The sequence below is a fragment of the Pristiophorus japonicus genome, chromosome 14, assembly GCF_044704955.1.
Source record: "Pristiophorus japonicus isolate sPriJap1 chromosome 14, sPriJap1.hap1, whole genome shotgun sequence".
Taxonomy (NCBI): Eukaryota; Metazoa; Chordata; class Chondrichthyes; family Pristiophoridae; genus Pristiophorus; species Pristiophorus japonicus.
This window is the reverse complement of record NC_091990.1, coordinates 182,759,922-182,781,635: the sequence shown is the minus strand read 5'-3', so window position 1 is coordinate 182,781,635 and position 21,714 is coordinate 182,759,922. Positions and strand designations below refer to the sequence as shown.

The 21,714-nt window shown below is 41.7% G+C and overlaps 2 protein-coding genes across 2 annotated transcripts in view; one reads left to right on the top strand and one right to left on the bottom strand.

Annotated features, from left to right (window-relative positions):
* Window positions 1-2,589, top strand: part of pde3b (phosphodiesterase 3B) — a 442,736-nt gene extending 440,147 nt beyond the window's left edge. The window contains exon 17 of the transcript XR_011596648.1: window positions 2,563-2,589. The gene's annotated coding sequence lies outside the window, so the exon portion shown is untranslated. The remainder of the gene's footprint in view (window positions 1-2,562) is intronic.
* A 4,254-nt stretch (window positions 2,590-6,843) lies between these two features.
* Window positions 6,844-21,714, bottom strand: part of cyp2r1 (cytochrome P450, family 2, subfamily R, polypeptide 1) — a 28,722-nt gene continuing 13,851 nt past the window's right edge. Inside the window, exons 2-4 of the mRNA XM_070899936.1 lie at window positions 11,645-12,277; window positions 8,596-8,925; window positions 6,844-7,019 (exon numbers count right to left, since the gene is read on the bottom strand). Of these exons, the coding sequence (XP_070756037.1) occupies window positions 6,844-7,019; window positions 8,596-8,925; window positions 11,645-12,277 (1,139 nt within the window). The remainder of the gene's footprint in view (window positions 7,020-8,595; window positions 8,926-11,644; window positions 12,278-21,714) is intronic.

The following is a 21,714-nucleotide window of genomic DNA, read 5'->3' as shown; positions in this document are numbered from 1 at the left end:
GTGATGGTGATCAGATGGGCCTGCGTTGCCAACCCTGACTGCTCAAATGAATGAGTCAAAGTATGATTTTAATGTTCTCAATCAAGGAATTAGATTTAGTGAATCACTTACCCAAAGTTAGCCCACATGACTATCAATATCATCAATTAATGGTGAGCAATTTGTATTGCCTTTGATGAGCTCAAACCTAGAATGTTTAGGGAATAATCTAAAATTATGATCCTTAAATTTTCTCCTCCCATTCCACAGAATTTTTTCAGGTTCCTTGTGACTTATTCAAAAAGTGCATTGGTAGATCAATAGATTTTTAAAAATCTACTATTTTAGTTCCTTGAATTTCAACTGATGTAACAAATGTTGATGGAAAAGTGAAGAATTCACAGAGGATGACAAGCCAATGCATTGAACCAGAAGTTGTCTTGGTCTTTCTCTTCCCCTGCCCCAATACAATTCTCAGCAGGCCGTCCCCTTTGATACTACAACTGAATATTGAAAAAGGACAATATTTGATTTATAATTGATGTTTAAAGCCACTGTTTTGGTCATCAATAATAGATTATTTTGTACAATCACCTAACAGAAATTCTGCTCTACTCCATTCATCTGTCTTAGCAATTAAAGAAATGTTGTAGTTCATGGCAACACATGGAAAGTAACAAGGCTGCAAATAGGAAAATTATCCTCACTTGCTAATGTACTTTCGTACGTTGGATATTTTATTTTACAACAGTAACAACTTGAATTTATATGGTGTCTTTATCATAGGAAAATGGCACATGGCACTTGAGAGGAGGTTAAAATCAGATAAAAATTGATACCAAGCCAAAGGAGAAGATATTGGGAGGGGTGACTGAAAACTTTGTCAAAGAGGTATGTTTTAAGGAGGGCTTTCAAGAAGGAGGAAGAGAGGTGAAGTGGTTTAGGAAGGTAATTCCAGATCTTAGGATTATAAACAGCTGAAGGTACAGCCACCAATGGTGGAGCAAGGAGAGCGGTGGATACAGAAGAGGCCAGAATTGGAGAAATGCAGTGTTCCACGAGGGCTGGAGGAGGTTCTAGAGTTTGTGAGGGGCGATGCTATGAAGGTATTTGAACATGTGAGAATTTTAAATTTAAGTCATTGATGGACCGAGAGACTTGTAAATGAGTGAGCACAGGAGTGATGGATGAGCGGGACTTGGTGCTTGTTAGGATATGGACAGCAGAGTTTCAGTTGAGCACAAGTTTAAGAAGAGTGGAAGATGGGAGACTGGCCAGGGGAGCATCTGAAGAGTCAAGTCTGGATGTGACAAATGCATGAATGATAGTTTCAGCAGAAAATAGGCTGAAACAGGTGATGTTACGGAGGTGGAAGTAGGCATGGCCCTTGTGATGGAGAAGGTAGGGGGTCAGAAGCTCAGCTCAGAATCAAATAAGACAGTGAAGTTGCAAATAATCTGGTTCAGCCTGAGACAGTAGGAGGGAGATGGAATCGGGGGAGTGGGGAGGCGAATTTCTGGCTGAAGAAGATAAGTTGGGTGTTCAGCCAAGAGAGTAGGAGGTGGATCGACAATGAGATGAGCTTGAAGAGAGGAAATTGGGAAACGATGCGTGTTCAGGGCTCGGATAGGGGCAGTAGAATGGATGGTCTCCATTTTGATGACAAATTCATGAGCTCCTCGCACTTGTTGGAGTGAAAGGGAGAGGGGTAGTGCAGAAAGGCAGTGGGGGTTAAATCTGCATCCAGGATGATCGTGGAGCAGAGAGCAGAGCTCAAAAGTGCTTGATGGGGTGCAGTCAGATCTGACAATGAATGGCTAAACCAGTTGTGTGCCATATGAGTTCAAGTCTTAGGGAGCAAACACAGGGGCCTTACTGGGTGAATGACCAGGGTGGGAGAGTGTCATGGTTTTCTTGGGGTCAAGGGCATCAAAGGCAGAGGTGAGGGAGTGATTGAGCAGACCGAAAGCTGAAAAAGTATGGTGAATGGATGGCCAAAGACTAGACAAGAGTTTGAAAGTGCCATTGTAAGTGACTTATAGGAAGAGTTTCTTCCAAAGATAGATGCAGAAGGAATTGGGGTTGGAAGGGATGTGAATGGTGAGGGATACAAGGAAGAGATTAGAGATGGCCTTATTTATGATGGGAATAGAGAGGCCATGTGCGATGGCAAGATCAAGGGAGCGCCTGTGCATATGGGTAGAAAAGGTTACATGGAGGTAGAGATTAAGGGAAGACAGATGAGCAGTGAACGCAGGAGAAAGGGCAAGGTAAGTTGAGATGGAGGTTGAAATTACCAAGGATTAGGGGTCGCTCATTGCAGAGGTTGAAGGAGGAAATGAGTTAGGATATCTTGGTGAGAAACTTTGGATGGGGCTTGGGAGGGGAGCAGGCCAACTGTAGAGAACAAGGATTTTGAAGGAGAGACAAGAGGGCTGAAAGAAGGTGAGGGGTGCTCAAAGGAGGAGATGGTGCCAGAGGAGTGGGGAGAAACCAAGGTGAGATTTGGCGATTAGCAGTGGTGTGATTGCAACACCATCACCACTTTCCCAGACTTTACACAAAACGTTCTCTGGTCTGCAGGGCTGTCAAGAGTCCCAAGCATAGTAGATGGCACCTAATTTGGAAATGGTTACTTATCTCAACCTACCTGAACACACATTGCTTCCCTTGGTGTCTGAACCACAAAATATCATCATGTAAGTAAACCCGTGATATTTAGGAAGCACCAAAGTTGACAAAATACTGTCATTGTATGGCAACTGCTGGTGCTTTAATTGTTTGAAGGCTCGTGAATGAATAAGTGGCCACCCGTGGATTCTGCACTGAACTGAGACTTGTTTTATCCAAGTTAAAGGCTAATGTTTGTACAATGTGAACTATTTACTGGATTATCTTCATGCTGCAAGCCACTTGAATCAGTTTTTTCCAGCATTTTCCTCAGAATGATAGCTTTTTGGAAGTTGAACATGGAAAACTTTAAGTTCCTTTAAAATCTATTAACAGAAGATTGTCTTTTGAAATACAGACATTTGAGCAAGCTTATGGAATTGATCAACATTCTATAAAAATTGACATTAAAAGATTATGTTCACTACTTGTGAGATAAAGCATGTTCAATGCATAGCTCTGCGACAGCTACTCTCATTGTAATCACTCGAGAATCATGGAAAGCAAAATGTTAAAATGCCTCTGCAGTGGTCTCACATTTAGCTATAATACCCAACTGTCATAAAAGTAATACAAAACAAAACATACTGGTTTTGGGCTAATACATAGTTTTAGCACTGTCATTAATTGCAAGTAGACAGCCTGGATGTTGGTTGTGTTCAGCAGGTGGTCTGTCATTGGAGGTTAATTACAACAAAGAACCTTTCCAGTTGCTATCTGCTAGTTTGTGAAACTGCTACTATCAATAACAACTTTAGCATCGTGAAACATCCCAGGGCGCTTCACAGGAATACTATGTGCTAAAGATTTGACATGGGGCCGCATTAATAGAAATTAGCGCAGGTGAGGTCACAGTGGTATGTTTTAAGGAGAGCCTTGAAGGAGAAAAATGAGGCGGACAGGTTTAGGCAGGGTGTTCCAGAGCTTGGAGCCTCGATAACAGCAGACATTGCCACCAATGGTTGAGCAATTATAATCAGGGATGCTCAGGAGGGCAGAATTAGAGGAGCGCAGACATCTCTGGGGGTTGTGAGGTTGGAGGAGAATACAGAGATAGGGAGGGGCAAGGCTATGGAAGAATTTGAAAACAAGGATGAGAATTTTGAAATCGAGGCGTTGCTTAACCGGAAGCCAATGTCGGTCAGTAAGCACAGGGGTGATGGGTGAGCAGGACTTGGTGCGAGTTAGGACATGGGCAGCCGAGTCTTGGATCAGCTCCAGTTTAGGTAAGGTAGAATGTGGGAGACCAGCCAGGAGTGCGTTGGAGTAGTTAAGTCTAGAGGTAACAAAGGCATGAATGAGGGCTTCAGCAGCAGATGAGCTGAGGCAAGGGCGGAGATGGGCGATGTTACGGAGGTGGAAATAAGTGGTCTTAGTTATGCTGTGGTCAAAAGCTCATTTCTGGGTCAAGTATGACACCAAGGTTGTGAACAGTCTGGTTCAGCCTCAGACAGGAGTTGGGGAGAGGATGGAGTCAGTGTCTAGGGAACAGGGTTTCAAAATACTTCCAGCATCCAAACTGCAGGAATACAGCTAAACATTTAAATTTTATTATCTGAAAAAGGGCAGTAAAGGAACACGCGGTCTTTTAAATTTTTTTCACTTTGTTATCTGTACTGTTGCTGTGTGTTCAAAAAAACTTGTGAAAGGTGAGTAATTGACCTGGTTCCCAACTCTCAGGCAGAGGAAGTAAACGGAAACCGTGGTGAAAGTAACCACCTGAAACATGGATATGAACAATCTTATTTTATTCTATATTATTGTGTGCTTAATACTTCTCAAAAAAATTTAACATTTTTAAAATATAAATAATGTAAAAAATGAAGTTACTTACAAATAGTTAATAAAATCATGGTAAATCATAGAATTTACATTTACAGAAATTACAATACATCAACAGACAATTCACCTTAATCATTGTTGGTGTTTACAGTCCTTCATACAAGCAGTAGTCTTAATTCAATGAGCCTCCCATGGGAGATTATTTTATTCTCCTTTTCCTTCAACTACCAATTCCATTAAAAGTTGATATAGTCTCTGCTTCAATCCCAAACACCTGTATTGTATTCCACCACTCCCTGTCCTTAATTTCTTGCATTTAATTTAATATCTCGGCTATTGAGATGTTTAGTTTTGCTTCAGGAATCAAAACTTTAAAAACAAAATTAGTTCCACAGCACCACACAAAATGGCTCTTATCCTGTGCGGAATGCATTTGTACACTTAAATACCAAAATGTAAAACACATTTGTTTTATATAAATATGTGCTCTTAGATCTCCCATAAATTAAATTCTGGCACAAAAAAGCTTCATACATGTAATTATGCAAACAATAACAAACTAATGCGGTAGCTAAACACAGCAAGAATTCTAATACCAGTACCAAAAAGAGAGTGGAAAAGACAAAGAAAATTCTGACTGCTACAAGTATATTATGCTCGCTGTCAAAGAATATACAGAATGCTTTCTTTGTTCTCACATTCTATTACCAATTATTAAACAACATGGTTTGAAACAGTACTGCAATCAATTTCAAAATCATCCTGTTGTTAACTGCTATTCAGTAAAAGATATGCTGTTCCAGACAACTTGAAAATACTCTTGCTGGAAGCGTGATTGTGAATAGGAGTGCATTGCTTTATAGATTTGATTAGTATCCAGCCTTCACTGGGTTGACAAAGGTAAGTGCTTCCCTTTCGGAATGAAGGATATCTGGTCATTGAGGGCCACTCTTGCATATTATCCAGTAGTTGATTACAGAACACTGCTGCTGAGGCTTGGCAGCTGACCACCTGCATTGGTGAGTATAGAAGCTGGAGAGAAAAATGCCAAGTCTGCCAGAAACTTGGCTTAAAACCTGGGTACAAGCCCATTTTCTTACACGAACTAACTTGCCTGTCTTACATTCTGCATGTTGTAATTGTAGCTGAAGCAGCAATGCAGCTACTAATCTTAACAACCTAGTCAAAAGATATTAATGCCTTTTGCATGACTAATGCAGAGAAGTGTGAAGTGATGGATTTTGGAAAGATGAGGAGAGGCAATATAAACGAAATGGTGCAATTTTAAAGGAGATGCAGGAACAGAGATACCTGGGGGGTTCACATACACAAATCTTCGCAAGTGGAACGACAAGTTTGATTGTATCATTCTATGATTCATTCTTTTGGCCCATCATGCATATACTGGCTCTTTGAAGTAGCTATAAACAGATGAGGCTGTTTTTTTTTAAAAAAAAAGGGATCCTTTGCTTTATAAATAGCGGCATAGAATACAAAAGCAAGGACGTTTTGCTAAATTGTTTTAAACCACTGGTTAGGCTTTAGCTGGAGTATTTTGCCCAATTATGGGCACCACAATTTAAGATTTATGTCCAAGGCATGACAAAGGGTGCCGAGGAGATTCACTGTAGTGATACCAAGGATGAACCACCCACCCTTTCCCTCAATGACTATCTGTCCCACCTGTTACAGGGACTGTGGCTCTCGTATTGGACTGTTCAGCCACCGAAGGACTCATTTTTAGAGTGGAAGCAAGTCCTCCTCGATTCTGAGGGACTGCCTGTGATGATGATGATGACCAACGATGAGGAACTTCAGTTGTGTGGAGAGATTGGAGAAGCTGGGATTGATCTCTGTCGACTGAGAAGATTAAGGAGAGATTTAATGGAGATGTTCAAATTTATGAGGGGTTTTGATAGAGTAAATAAAGAGAAACTGTTTTCACTGGCAGAAGGATTGGTAACCAAACAATTTAAGATAATTGGGAAAAGAACCAGAGAGGAGATGAAAATGTTTTTAGGCAGCGAGTAGTTATGATCTGGGATGCAGAGTGGTGGAAGCAGATTCAATAGTAACTTCAAAAGGGGAATTTGATATATATTTGAAAAGGGAGAAATTTTGGGAAAAAGCAGGGGAGTGGGACTAATTGGACAGCTCTTTCAAAGTGCTGGCACTATTAACTGAATGACCTGCACTGTATGATTCTTTGACCTTTGGGGAGATATCATGGAACCTCAGTGCAGGGTAGGTTATATCACAAGATTAAAGCACAGATTTGGAAAAATGAGAGAATTTGGCTGTACCAGACATTTGGAACTCTACATTTTTTTTCCTCTCTTTCCTCCCCCCCCCCCTCCCCCATTATGAAATTATTGGTTTAAATCAATGATTATCTACATTAAAATTCCCTCATCAGCGCCTTTCAACTGAGATAAGATATGGATGAGGTTGCAATGTCATTCCCAGTTTAGGTTTCAGATTTGGAATAGTTCCCGGTGGAAATTGAAGATGAAATCTTTGTAATAACATGGTAAAAAACAGAAATAATTCCATTCTTGCAAGTTGTTCTCCAAGACAGTGTCTTCTTCCTATTAAAAATAAAATTGATAAGTTACTCAATTTTCTTGAGAAAATGAAAACCATCTAATTGTGTAATAACCCTTCTTCCTCCCTAAAGTAATCAACATTATTAGCCTAGGCTGCTCACCCCAACACCATCGCCAACGATGCAAAAAAAAATGTACACTATGTGCCAGATTTTTCTGTGAAAACAACAATGAGGCTAACCGTGCTCACTATTTATGCACAAATCAGATAGGAAGTTCTGGTGTGCGGAGATGCAGGGTTAAACGCCAAAAATCCGGGAGTTGCTTTCCGAGATGCAGCTCCATAAGCTGCATGAGAATGGCATCTGAACCCCCATTCAAATGTATTGAATGATGTGACATTTCTGTACTGACCTCAGATAGGGACCAAACTCACCACAGAAAGTTAATTAATTCCAGTTCAAATATCCTTTTAACTGCATGGTAAGTCTTAATTACTGCCAAACCTCTCTGGCACTGAAAAATTGCTGACAAGTTTGGAGTCTCAGTCCTTCAGCTTTTAATTGTAGCAAATTATTAAAGAAATTAAATTAATTATTTTTTAACCTTTTTCTTTTTGTCTTTTTTTCTCTCTCAGTTCAATCTTTCTTTCCATCTCTTTATTTCATTTCCTGTATCTGTTTGACATTGAATTGATTATTCTAACTTACACTTCCTGCTTCAGACTTTTGCACTGCTCATTCACAATTCTTCAACCTGATTGGTTAAGGGACTACATAGTTGCTTGCCTTGTTCACTAAGGTCCCAGATGCCCTGCAGACAGCACCGTACCATTTGGATGTGCCGCTGACAGCAACTTGCCATGCAAAACCTCACAGAATGACTATGGGCAAGTACAAGTCTAACGAATGGCTCACAGCAATACCTAGCCCATTATATTGGAAAACACTCATGTTTGCACATTATCACTTGGACATAATTATGCTACATATAAAATATTAGGTTACTATGAGAACATCACCATACTAGTTTTTTAAAGCTAATTTGCTTTCCTTGGCTCCTGAAGACTCTGTCTCTAGCTGGGATATCATTCCACAGAAGCAAGTAGATCTCCAGTAAGCCATCCAAATGCAATTTTTCTTGTGTAAGCTGTGACAGCAAGCTGCTCGAAAGTAAAAGTCAAACCTTATCCTGTTCTCACTGGACATCTGCATATGTCTATGCACCGAATAAGTAGTGATCAGGAACTTTATCTGAATTTTCTTTTGCAAACTATAGTACCCCAACTAATTTTGAATTTTGAATTTTCTGGTCTGTATGTCTGCTCCTTAACCCACTGGGCCATTGGTAGAGTTCCCTGAAGCACAATCTAACATGTTTGTTCTTCCAGAATTCAGCCTTTGCACGTCACTTTCCATGACAGCTGCAGTATGAATGTAGAACCACCACGAAAGGGGCACTCTTTTTTTTGAATGCATTCCATAAAACATTTCTTAATGTACACTATTCCAAAAGATGTTAAAATTTTGGAACTAAGTCAGCAAATATTGCTCTACCACATTCATTGAACCAGTTCTTTATTGAAATGCAATATACCCTCACACAGCTTATTTCTTACCAATAGAAAATGGAATAAATGCTTCTTTCTTCACAAATTGTCTGTTGTTGTCCAAAAATCTCTCTGGACAAAATATGTCAGGAGTACTCCAATACTTCTCATCAAAGTGTACAGAGTAAAGATTTGTTATAACTGTGGTTCCTTTTGGAATGGAATAACCTCGAACAACAGTGTCCTTGGTAGTTGCACGGAAAATACCAAGTGGAGCTATATTGCAAAATCTAAGAACTTCATGTAGAACTGCCTCTGTGTATGGCATCTGTGACTTGTTTTCCAGAGAAGGTATATGATTTTTCCCCACAATAGTGTCAATTTCCTGATGTACTTTCTCTGTAAAAGGGAGAGAAATAAGAATCACAGTGGTTTCTTTCACAACACAATTGAGAAAATACACTCGCAAAAGAGCACTTTAGAGCTATTATGTGAAGGCCAGGGGCTAAATGGGAATATATAAGGAAGTACTAATTCAATTGAGGTGTTCAGCTGACATTGTAATCTCCATTGCCTAAGCCATGAAAGGACTATTCTCTGCATACCTCTCCTATTCATCCATTATTTAATGTTACCATAAATGAACTTTAACTTCTGATGTCACATTTTTCCTGAGTGGTGACGAAACTGTTGTGGGACCTCAATAATTCACTATTATCAATATACTATATGAATAAATATAATGCAGCATTTACATTACAATGACATTTTACACATTTGCAAAAAAGTTTGTTTTGGTTGAAATTTGTTTCATAACATAAGAAATAGTAGGAGTAGACCATTCGACCCCTCGAACCTGCACTGCCATTCAGTAAGATCATGGCTGATCTTCTACCTCAACTCCACTTTCCTGCACTATCTCCATATCCCTTGATTCCGTTAATATTCAAAAATCTATCAATCTCAGTCTTGAATATACCCAATCACTAAACCTCCACACTCCTCTGGCGTAGAGAATTCCAAAGATTCACCACCCTCTGAGTGAAGAAATTTCTCCTCATCTCAGTCCTAAATGGCCGAAGCCTTATTCTGAGATGGTAATCCCTGGTTCTAGACTTCCCAGCCAGAGGAAACATCCTCCCTGCATCTACCCTGTTAAGCCCTGTAAGAATTTTGAACTTGAGAGAATATACGCCAAGTCTACTCAATCTCTCCTCATAGGATTAACCCCCCATCCCAGGAATCACTGTGGTGAACCTTCGTTGCATTCCCTCTATGGCAAGTAATTCCTTATGTAAGGAGACCATTTAAAACAGATGAGGGGGAACAACCTCTTGCAGAGGGTTGTAAATCTGGATTTCACTGCCTCAGAGAGCTGTGGAGGCTGGGTCTTTGAATATATTTAAGGCAGAGATAGACAGATTTTTGAGCGATAAGGGAATAAAGGGTTATGGGGAGCGGGCAGGGAAGTGGAACTGAGTCCATGATCAGATCAGCCATGATATTAAATGGTGGTGCAGGCTCGAGGGGTCAAATGGCCTACTCCTGCTCCTATTTCTTGTGTTTTTGCGTTCTTGTGAGATCAAAACTACACAATACTCCAGACGAGGTCTCACCAGGGCCCCATATAATTGCAGTAAGGCATCTTTACTCTTATACTCAAATCCTCTTGTAATAAAGGCCAATGTGTAATTTGCTTTCTTAATTGCTTGCTGTACCTGCATGTTAACTTTCAGTGATTCATGTACAAGGACACCCAGGTCCCTCTGCACACCAACATTTCCCAATCTCTCACCATTTAAAAAATACTCTGCTTTTTTTATTTTTCCTACCAAAGTTGATAACTTCACATTTCTCCACATTATATTCCATTTGCCATGTTCTTGCCCACTCACTTAGCCTGTCTCTATCTCCTGAAGCCTCTTTGCATCCTCCTCAACTTACATTCCCACCTAGCTTTATATCATCAGCAAACTTGGATATATGACCTTTGGTCCCCTCATCCAAATCATTGATATAGATTGTGAATAGCTGAGGCCCAAGCACTGATCCTTGTAGTACCCCACTAGTTAGAGCCTGCCAACTCAAAAATTACCCGTTTATTCCATCCATTAACCAATCCTCAATCCATGATAGTATATTACCCCAATCCCGTGAGTCCTAATTTTGTTTCATAACTTCTTGTGTGGCACCTTATCGGATGCCATTTGAAAATCCAAATACACTATATCTACTAGTTCCCCTTATCTATTCTCAGTTACAACCTCAAAAATCTCGAGAGATTCGTCAAACATGACTTTCCTTTCATAAATCCGTGTTGATTCTGCCCAATCCTATTATTATTTTCTAAGTGCCCTGTTACCACATCCTTAATAATAGATTCTAGTATTTTCCCTACAACTGATGTCAGGCTAACTGGTAGTTCCCCATTTTCTCTCCCTCCTTTCTTAAATAGCATTTGCTATCTTCCAATTCGTAGGAACCGTTCCAGAATCTGGAATTTTGGAAGATGACAACCAATGCATCCACTATCTCTATAGCCACCTCTTTCAAAACCCTAGGATGTCGGCTATCAGGTCCAGGGGATTTATCGGCTTCAGTCCCATTAATTTCTCCAGTACTTTACTCATACTAATTTCTTTCAGTTCCTCACTCTTGCTAGACCCTTGGTTCTACACTCTTTCCAGGAGGTTTTTTTGCATCTTACTCCGTGAAGACAGACACCGAGTGTTTGTTTAATTTGTCTTCCATTTCCTTATTCCCCATTATAATTTCTCCTGTCTCAGCCTGTAAGGGACTCGCATTTACTTTTGCTAAATTTCAATGTGAAATTTGCTTTTCTAACTATATCAAGCCAACTACACAGAGTATAATGGTTGTGTTCAATTCTTCTCGTAGAACTGAGACACAAGATTCACTAGAAAAATAACTGAACATTGTCAATGAACTTAAGTGAACTTTGATATTTAATAATTTAAATTTAGGTTGGGTAAAAGCTTTCCCAGAAGGATCCAAGTCAGAAAGAAGCTAGTTAAAATTCATAAGAATTATAACAAAGTATTCCATCATCTCATAATATCTGGGAAATGTCAGTTCTATTCTGTGACTGTTTTCTCACCTTGAATGTTTGGATACAGTGCCATGTACAAGATGGCCCATCTAAGTGCATTAGTTGTAGTCTCTGTTCCAGCTATAATAAGTTCTCCAACAGTAAAAATTAAGTTTTCTGTTGAAAAGGAAGATTCTGGATAATTAATGTTATTTTCCAATTCATCCAAATATGAATCAATGAGATGCCGGGGTTTCTGAGCGGTTCTGTTTTGTGAAAAGCGCTGTATAATCTTCCGCAAAAAGTCATACACTTCTGCTGCATTTTTGAACAAACGCTGATGTTTTCCAAAAGGCAGGATCCCAATCCAAGGGAAAGCATTGTACAGGAATGCCCATGCACTGGCTGCCAATTCAATATTTTCACTAAATATCTCAATCATATGCTGATAATCTATATCATCATATGTGAATCGTTCTCCAAAAATGATCAGATTTGTGATGTTGGAAACTGCGTTAGTTACAAGGCATTTGGCATCAAATGGTTTTCCTTTGTATGTGTCAATAGCATCTAAAAAAAACATACATTCCTCAGAAATTTTTTTTTCAAAGCTCTTTTGACCAGGTCCAAAACAGTGAAAGCAGTTCACAGCAACCTTACGATGGTCAGTCCAACAACGACCATATTTGGAGTTCAACAGCCCTAGGAAGAGAGAGGGGATTTTTTTTTAGAGAAAATAATATTGATGCACTTTTCAATATCATCAAGTTAACTAGCACAAGTTGTGAAGATTAGGATTCGTCTCAAATGTGACTTAATTGATTAGCATGGAACACTTATTTTCCAGTGTAACAATATCAATTAACAGTGAAAGACAGTAAAACTTATATTTCAGGCAAGATCTGAGTAGAATAATGTCAGTGCACCATTTGTACCTACCTGAACTAACTTTAACTGATCTCACTAGTTTGCGGTATCAGCCTTATTTTAATAATACATGTGAGCTTCCAGTGTGGTTGCCGCTTCTGATTGGGTGCTCACCCTTTGTGATGTGGAGCTTGTGTGCTGCTCCAGGATTTAAAGGCCCGCAGCAGCTTAAAGGAGCCAGTATAGGAGAAAATCTTAAAGAAATCACGTTATAAATATATCTTGAAAGTGATCTGTGAAGTATGATTCCTCCAAATTTTCTGATAATGAATTGAAGTGCTTCTTCCAGAAGTTCAACAGTGGTAACATGCCCTGTTGAATCTAAATGCTGCAGGCCCAAAGGAGAGCAGCAGAACAGCAGTGGAAGGTGGTGGCCAGGGCAGTGAATGCCAATGCTACAAGCCAATGCATGGCAAATCCATGTGGAAAGAAGTTTAGAGACTTTAGCAGGTCTGCTAAGGTAAGCAGAGCTAGCCACACCTTCCAGGAATGTACTGTACTAAATATCTCGGCGTATTGTCAAATCGCTTGAGTTGCTAATCAACTGGAGACCACCTGGTCCCCTTCATACACCCAGACTCCACATGAAGGTCTTCCTTCACTCACAGCCTTACATAGATTCACCCACTAAAAGCTTTGTATGTAATTGCTTGCAGCGTATATTTGTCCTTTCTCTCATTGTGATCTGCTTGCTGACACTTGAATTTTATTACATCATGACAAAAAAGGACATGCTAAATGTTTTCATTTTTTTATACACATCACAACAGAGAGAGACTGGCAACAAGTGATGGACCTTAAACATTTGCCCTCCCAGCCCCATCAGAAGCAAACATCTCCGATCCTAGGAAGTGAGATCATGCAGAGAGTCAGAGACAAGAAAGTAGAAAGACAGGTGCCAGCTGCATGATATTCTGCTTCTCTTCCTTATAATCCTATAGTATCTTGTACTCCCTGTCAGCAAACAAGATCATATAACCCTTCAATTGATCTTTCTACTGAAAGTACCTTGTGAATTCTCCTCAGTAACCCATTTTAACATCTTTTTTCCTCCTCCAGATGAAGAAAAAGCTGAAAATGACCAAGAGTTCAACATCTCCGTTTCCAGCACTGCCAGCACATCATAGCACATATCGTCAATCATTCTTTCCCCCCCAAGCTCCTGCCCATTTACATCCACCCAGGAAGCATTACAGAGTAAGGCATGGATGGGTGCACTGGATGAACAAAGAGCAAGAACAAACCAGAGCAAGTGGAACTTGAACATAAGGTCTTGAAAGAAAGTCTGGAGGTGTCGCTGCAGCATAAAAAGCAGAGGGACCCAAATCTCTCACGTTCCACTTTTAAAAGGATGCTTGCAGAGTGTCTTCATACGTAAATGCAAGAGGAGCTGTTTGACACTGTGCGGCAGATGGTGGGTTGATTAGAGAAGCCATTACTGACATCTGTGGTACTCCTGATACATGGCTTCTCAGCACTGCAGTCCACTCTGCAGCATGTCAGGTGGTCTGCAGCAGAGACCCCATGGGAAGTCTGTGTTTCATTCATGAATACTCAGACTACTGCCATAGAGGACTGAGATGCCAGATTGGAGAGGACTGTTTCTTCCAGCCTCCAAGTGACTAAGGCTGGTATACAGACAAATATCTTGCAGGGTTTCATTTTTCTTGGTACCATTAAGACTCCGTTCCACAAATCGTGATCATGCAGAGCCAGTCCCATCACTAGTGGCATGGCAGAAAGGTAGATGAATACGACAGCTAAGTGGTTATGGTACTGGACTATCAACCCAGGGGTAGTGAATTCATCCCATGGCAAGTTGTGAAATGTAATTTATTAAATCTGCTGATTTGTGTATTGGCATGTACCTTCAGTCCCTCATTACATGTTTGCTCCAATACCCTCAGGCAACCAGAGTTGGACAATTAAAGTGTCCTTGCCAGCATCGTCCACATCCAGAGAACAAATATATTTCAAAAATGCCATACAAATTCAATCTGCCATTGGTACCTTTGTTCCTGTCATAAATCTGAACAGCTTACTACTCTACATCTACTTACATGATAACATAACCGGGGGTTAGAATCATAAAATGTTTACAGCACAAAAGGAGGCCATTCAGCCCGTCGAGCCCATGCCAGCTCTCTGCAAGAGCAGCTCAGCTCGTGCCCTGTCCTTTCCCCTGCAATTTTTTTTCCTTCAAGCACTTACCAATTCCCTTTTGAAAGCCATGATTAAATCTGCCTCCACCACCCTCTCAGGAAGTGCATTCTAGATCCTAACCATTTGTTGCATAAAACGCTTTTCCTCATGTCGCCTTTGGTTATTCTGCCTGTCACCTTAAATCTGTACCCTCTGGTTCTCGACCCTTCCGCCAATGGGAAGTTTCTCTCTTTCCACTCTGTCTAGACCCCCTCATGATTTTGAACCCCTCTTTCAAATCTCCTCTCAATCTTCTCTGCTCGAAGGAGAACAACTCCAGCTTCACCAGTCTATCCACGTAACCTAACGGCAGAGTCTATCCATATAGCCTAGAGGCAGATTGAGCAAACACCTGATGAGCTGACGCTAGATAAAATCATTAAGCTGATTTATTTGCAGAGCATCGTCATATTTAAAAGGATCAGTAGTAGTTTCTGACACTGCGGCAATGAGAAAAGATTAGTGGTTAACAGAAAAAGGAATTCAAAAATCTTTTATAAACATGTAAAAGGATAGTTGAAAGAATGGTAAGGCTGATTCGGCACAAAAAAGGAAATCATCTTGCAGACTGATGTACTGAATGAGTACTTTGCATCTATCTTCACAAAATAAGATGAAATTAATGTTGCAGTTGGTGGTGGGGTGCAGGTGAATAGGATAACAATAGATAGAAAGGATGTGCTAAATAGGTAGGCATCTCTCAAAGTTAACAACTCATCTGGTCCAGATGGGATGCATTCTAGGTTGCCGAGGGAAGCTAGGATGGAGATAGCAGAAGCTCTGGCCACAATCTCTCAATCAGCCTTGGATATGGGAGTAGTACCAGAGGACTGGAGGATTTCAAATATTATACCTCTGTTCAAAAAAAGGAAAGGGATAAACATGGTAACTACAGACCATTCAGTCTAACATCAGTGGTGGCAAAACTACAGGAGACCATTGTCAAGGACAAATTTAATTCTCACTTGGAGAATCATGGGTTAAGAAGGGACAGGCAGCATAGATTTGTTAAAGGCAAATTGTGTCTGACTGACCTGACTCAGTTCTTTTATGAAGTAACAGAGTAGGTTGATGAAGGTAGTGCGGTAGATGTATATATGGATTTTCAAAAGGCATTTGATAAGGTACCACATAACAGACTTATTTGGAAAGTGGAAGCGTGTGGAATTAAAGGGACAGTGGTAATTTGTGTACTTAATTGGCTAAGGGATAGGAGGCAGAGAATAGTGGTTAATGGATGTTTGTCTGACTGGGGATAAGTATGCAGTGGGGTCTGCCAGGGGTTGGTAATAGTACCATTGCTTTTGTTTTATATAAATGACCTGGACTTGGGTATCGGGAGTAAAATTTTGAATTTTGCAGATCATGCAAAACTTGGCAACATGGTAAATAGTGAGCAGGTCAGTAGCAGACTTTGGAAGGACATAGACAGGCCGGTGAAATGGGCTGACACATAGCAGATGTAATTTAATGCAGATAAGTGTGAAGTGATGCATTTTGAGGAGAACAACATGGAGAGACTGTCTAATCGAAATGATACTATTTTGAGGGGGGCTGCAAGAGCAGAGGGACCTGGAGATGCATATTTACACATCTTTGATGGTGGCAGGGCAAGTTGATACTTGGCTTTGTAAATAGGGACATTAAAAGCAAAAACAAGAAAGTCCTGCTTTATAAATCACTGGTTAGGCCTCAGCAGGAGTATTGTGTACAGTTCTGGGCACCATACTTTAGGAAGGATGTCAAGTGCATGCAGAGGTTTACCAGGATACCAGGGTTGAGGGACTTCAATTACATAAAGAGATTGGAGAAGCTGGGATTGTTCTCCTTAGAGCGGAGAAGGTTAAGGGGAGACCGATTAGAGGTATTAAAAATTATAAGAGGTTTTGATGGAACAAGTAGGGAGAAACTCTTTCCTCTGGCAAGTCATTCAGTAACTGAATATATTGTTAAGATCTGGAATGCACTACCTGAAAGAGTGGTAGAAGCAGATTTCACAGGAACTTTCAAAAGGCATTGTTTTTTTATTCATTCCGGGATATGGGTATCGCTGGCAAGACCAGCATTTATTGCCCATCCCTAATTGCCCCTTGAAAAGGTGGTGGTGAGCCGCCTTGACCTGCTGCAGTCCGTGTGGTAAAGGTGCTCCCACAGTGCTGTTAGGGAAGCAGTTCCAGGATTGTGACCCAGCGACGATGAAGGACCGGCGATACATTTCCAAGTCAGGATGGTGTGTGACTTGGAGGGGAACTTGCAGGTGATAGTGCTCCCATGCGCCTGCTGTTCTTGTACTTCTAGATGGTAGAGGTCACGGGTTTGGGAGGTGCTGCCGAAGAAGCCTTGGTGGAGTTGCTGCAGTGCATCTTATAGATGGTACACACTGCAGCCATGGTGCGCTGGTGGTGATGGAAGGGGTGTCAATCAAATGGGTTGCTTCGTCCTGGATGGTGTCGAGCTCATTGAGTGTTGTTGCAGCTGTACTCATCCAAGCAAGTGGCGAGTATTCCATCACATTCCTGACTTGTGCCTTGTAGATGGTGGAAAGGCTTTGGGGAGTCAGGAGATGAGCCACTCGCCGCAGAATACCCAGCCTCTGACCTGCTCTTGTTGCCACAGTATTTATGTGGCTGGTCCAGTTAAGTTTCTGGTCAAGGGTGACCCCCAGGATGGATGTTGCTGGTGGGGGATTCGGTGATGGTAATGCCGTTGAATATCAAGAGGAGGTGGTTGGACTTTCACTTGTTGGCGATGCTCATTGCCTGGCACTTGTGTGGCATGAATGTTACTTGCTATTTTTCAGCCCAAGCCTGAATGTTGTCCAGGTCTTGCTGCATGCGGGCATGGACTGTTTAATTATCTGAGGAGTTGCAAATGGAACTGAACACTGTGCAATCATCAGCGAACATCCCCACTTCTGATCTTATGATGGAGGGAAGGTCATTAATGAAGCAGTTGAAGATGGTTGAGCCCGGGTCACTGCCCTGAGGAACTCCTGGAGTGATGTCCTGGGGCTGGGATGCTTTACTTCCAACAACCACAACCATCTTCCTTTGTGCTAGGTTTGACTCCAGCCAGTGGAGAGTTTTCCCCCCTGATACCCATTGACTTCAATTTTACTAGGGCTCCTTGATGCCACAATCGGTCAAATGCTGTCTTGATGTCAAGGGCAGTTAATATCACCTCACCTCTGGAATTCAGCTCTTTTGTCCATGTTTGGACCAAGGCTGTAATGAGGTCGGGAGCCGAGTGGTCCTGGTGGAACCCAAACTGAGCATCTGTGAGCAGGTTATTGATAAGTGCCGCTTCATAGCACTGTAGACGACACCTTCCATCATTTTGCTGATGATCGAAAGTAGACTGATGGGGCAATAACTGGCTAGATTGGATTTGTCCTGTTTTTTGTGGATAGGACATACCTGGGCAGTTTTCCACATTGTCTGGTAGATGCCAGTGTTGTAGCTGTACTGGAACAGCTTGGCTAGAGGCGCGGCTAGTTCTAGAGCACAAGTCTTCAGCACCACAGCTGGGATGGTGTCGGGGCCCATAGCCTTTGCTCGATCCCGTGCGCTCAGCTGCAACTTGATATCACATGGAGTGAATCAAATTAGATGAAGACTGGCTTCATGATGGTGGAGACTGACATGAATCATCCACTTGGCACTTCTGGCTGATGCTGGTTGCAAATGCTTCAGCCTTGTCTTTTGCACTTGTGTGCCAGGCTTCGCTATCATTGAGGATGGGGATATTCATGAAGCCTCCTCCTCCCATTAGTTGTTTAATTGTCTACCACCATTCATGACTGGATGTGTCAGGACTACAGAGCTTTGATCTGATCCGTTGATTGTGGGATCGCTTAGCACTGTTTATAGCATGCTGCTTCCACTGCTTCGCATGCATTTAGTCCTGTGTTGAAACTTCCCCAGGTTGGTACCTCATTTTTAGCTACGCCTGGTGCTGCTTCTGGCATGCTCTTCTGTGCTCCTTTATGAACCAGGGTTGGTCCTCTGGCTTGATGGTAATGGTCAAGTGAGGGATATGCCAGGCCATGAGGTTACAAATTGTGGTGGAATACAATTCTGCTGCTGCTGATGGCCCACAGTGCCTCATGGATGCCTAGTTTTGAGCTGCTAGATCTGCTCTGAATCTATCGCATTTAGCACGGTGGTAGTGCCACACGACATGATGGAGGGTATCTTCAGTGTGAACATAAGAAATAGGAGCAGGAGTCGGCCACCTGGCCCCTCGAGCCTGCTCCACCATTTACGAAGATCATGGCTGATCTGATCATGGACTCCGCTCCACTTCCCTACCCGCTCCCCATAACCCTTTATTCCCTTATCGCTCAGGGACTTCTTCTCCACAGTGACTGTGCGGTGGTTGCTGCTACCAATGCTGTCATGGACAGATGCAGCTGCGACAGGTAGATTGGTGAGGACAAGATCAAGTAGGTGTTTCCCTCGTGTTGGTTCTCTCACCACCTGCTGCAGGCCCAGTCTGGCAGCTGTGTCTTTCAGGACTCGGCCAGCTCGGTCAGTAGTGGTGCTACTGAGCCACTCTTGATGGTCATTAAAATCCCCCACATTCAGTACCCTTGCTATCCTTAATTTGCTTCCAAGTGCTGTTCAACATGGAGGAGTACTGATTCATCAGCTGAGGGAGAGCGGTAGGTGGTAATCAGCAGAACGTTTCTTTGTCCATGTTTGACCTGAAGCCATGAGACTTCATGTGGTCTGGAATCAATGTTGAGGACTCCCAGGACTACTCCCTCCCGACTGTATACCACTGTTAGACATGTACTTGAAGAGGGCTCAATTTTATGCAAGTAACTTATCTTCACATAATAATACAAAATAAGGAAGACATCACACTAGCCCACGCAATTAGGTTGCTTTGCTTGATCTAAGCAAATTAGCTTCAAACTTTCCTTCAGCATTTCTAAATTCTAAACCTCAGCAAAAGCCCTCACACTGTTTCCTTTAACAAACCTGACTGCGCTCTCAACTTTCCTGTTTCATAAAAACATATCCTCTGGGCTGGAGAGGAACTTGGAGTGGGAGGGGGAAGATCCAGTTGTCGTGGTCCACGTGGGCACCAACGACAGATAGAACAAAGAAAGAGGTTCTGCTGAGGGAATATGAGCAGCTAGGGGCCAAATTAAAAAGCAGAACCACAAAGGTAATAATCTCTGGAGCCACGAGCACATTTGCATAGGGTAAATAAGATCAGAGAGTTAAACACGTGGCTCAAAGACTGGTGTGGGAGAAATGTGTTTTGATTCATGGGGCACTGGCACCAGTACTGGGGTAAGAGGGAGCTGTTCCAATGGGACGGGCTTCACTTGAACTGTTCTGGGACGAGTGTCTTGGTGAATCAAATAACTAGGGCTGTAGAGAGGGCTTTAATCTAATTAGTAGGGGATGAGGGTTCAGGTGAGCATAAATTTAAAATGCCAAAGAGCAAGGAGAAGGCAATAGAGCAGGGTAGCACAGGGGAAATAATAACCAGAGCGTGACAGGAAGGGACAGAATGTATAAAAATAAGAGTGTATCAGAAAACAGGGAAAAATGATTAAAAAAAACAAAATTAAAAGCTCTTAACCTGAATGCTCACAGCATTCGTAACAAAATAGATGAGCTGACGGCAGAAGTAGATTTAAATGAATATGATCTAATAGAAATTACAGAGACGTGGTTGCAAGGTGACCAAGGCAGGGAACTAAATATTCAGGGGAATTTGACAATTCAGAAGGATAGACAGAAATGAAAAGGGTGGGTCTGTTAATAAAGGATGAGATTAGTGCAGTAGTGAGAAATGATACTGGCTCAGAAGATCAAGATGTTGAATCAGTTTGGGTGGAGATAAGGAATAATAAAGGGAAGAGGTCACTGGTGGGCATAGTTTATAGACCCCCTAACAGTAGCTGTACTGTTGGACGGAGTATAAATCAAAAAATAATGGAGGCTTGTAAAAAAGGTATGGCAATAATCATGGGCGATTTTAATCTTAATATTGATTGGACAAATCAAATTGGCCAAGGTAGCTTTGAGGAAGAGTTCATAGAGTGTATCCGAGATAGTTTCCTTGAACAGTACATTGCGGAACCAACCAGGGAGCAGGCTATCTTAGATCTGGTACTTTGTAATGAGACAGGATTAATAAATGATCTCCAAGTAAAGGATCCTCTAGGAATGAGTGACCATAACATGGTTGAATTTCAAATTCAGTTGGAGGGTGAGAAAATTGGATCTCAAACCATTGTCCTAAGCTTAAATAAAAGAGACTATGAAAGTATGAAGGCAGAGTTGGCTAAAGTGGACTGGGAAGTAGATTAAAGTGTAAGTTCCTCCCTCTCTATAGCCCCTTGATTATCCACTACTGGAATGTTTTTAGTGTCTTCTACCGTGAAGACGGACACAAAATATTTGTTCAAATCTCTGCAATTTCCCTGTTCCCCATTATTAATTCCCCAGTCTCATCCTCCAGGGGACCAACATTTACTTTAACCACTCTTCCTTTTTATATACCTGTAGAAACTCTTACTATCTGTTTTTATATTTCTTGCTAGTTTACTTTCATAATCTATCTTCCCTCCCTTTTTTTTTTAGTCGTTCTTTGCTGGTCACCATCATAGGCAGTCCCTCGGAATCAAGGAAGACTTCCTTCCACTCTTAATATGAGTTCTTAGGTGGCTGAATAGTCCAATATGAGAACCACAGTCTCTGTCACAGGTGGGACAGATAGTGGTTGAGGAAAGGGGTGGGTGGGACTGGTTTGCTGTATGCTCTTTCCGCTGCCTGTACTTGATTTCTGCATGATCTCAGCGACGAGACTCAAGGTGCGCAGCGCCCTCCTGTATGCACTTCCTCCACTTCGGGCAGTCTTTGGTCAGGAACTCCCAGGTGTCAGTGGGAATGTTGCACTTTATCAGGGAGGCTTTGAGGGTGTCCTTGTAACGTTTCCGCTGCCCACCTTTGGCTCGTTTGCCGTGAAGGCGTTCCAAGTAGAGCGCT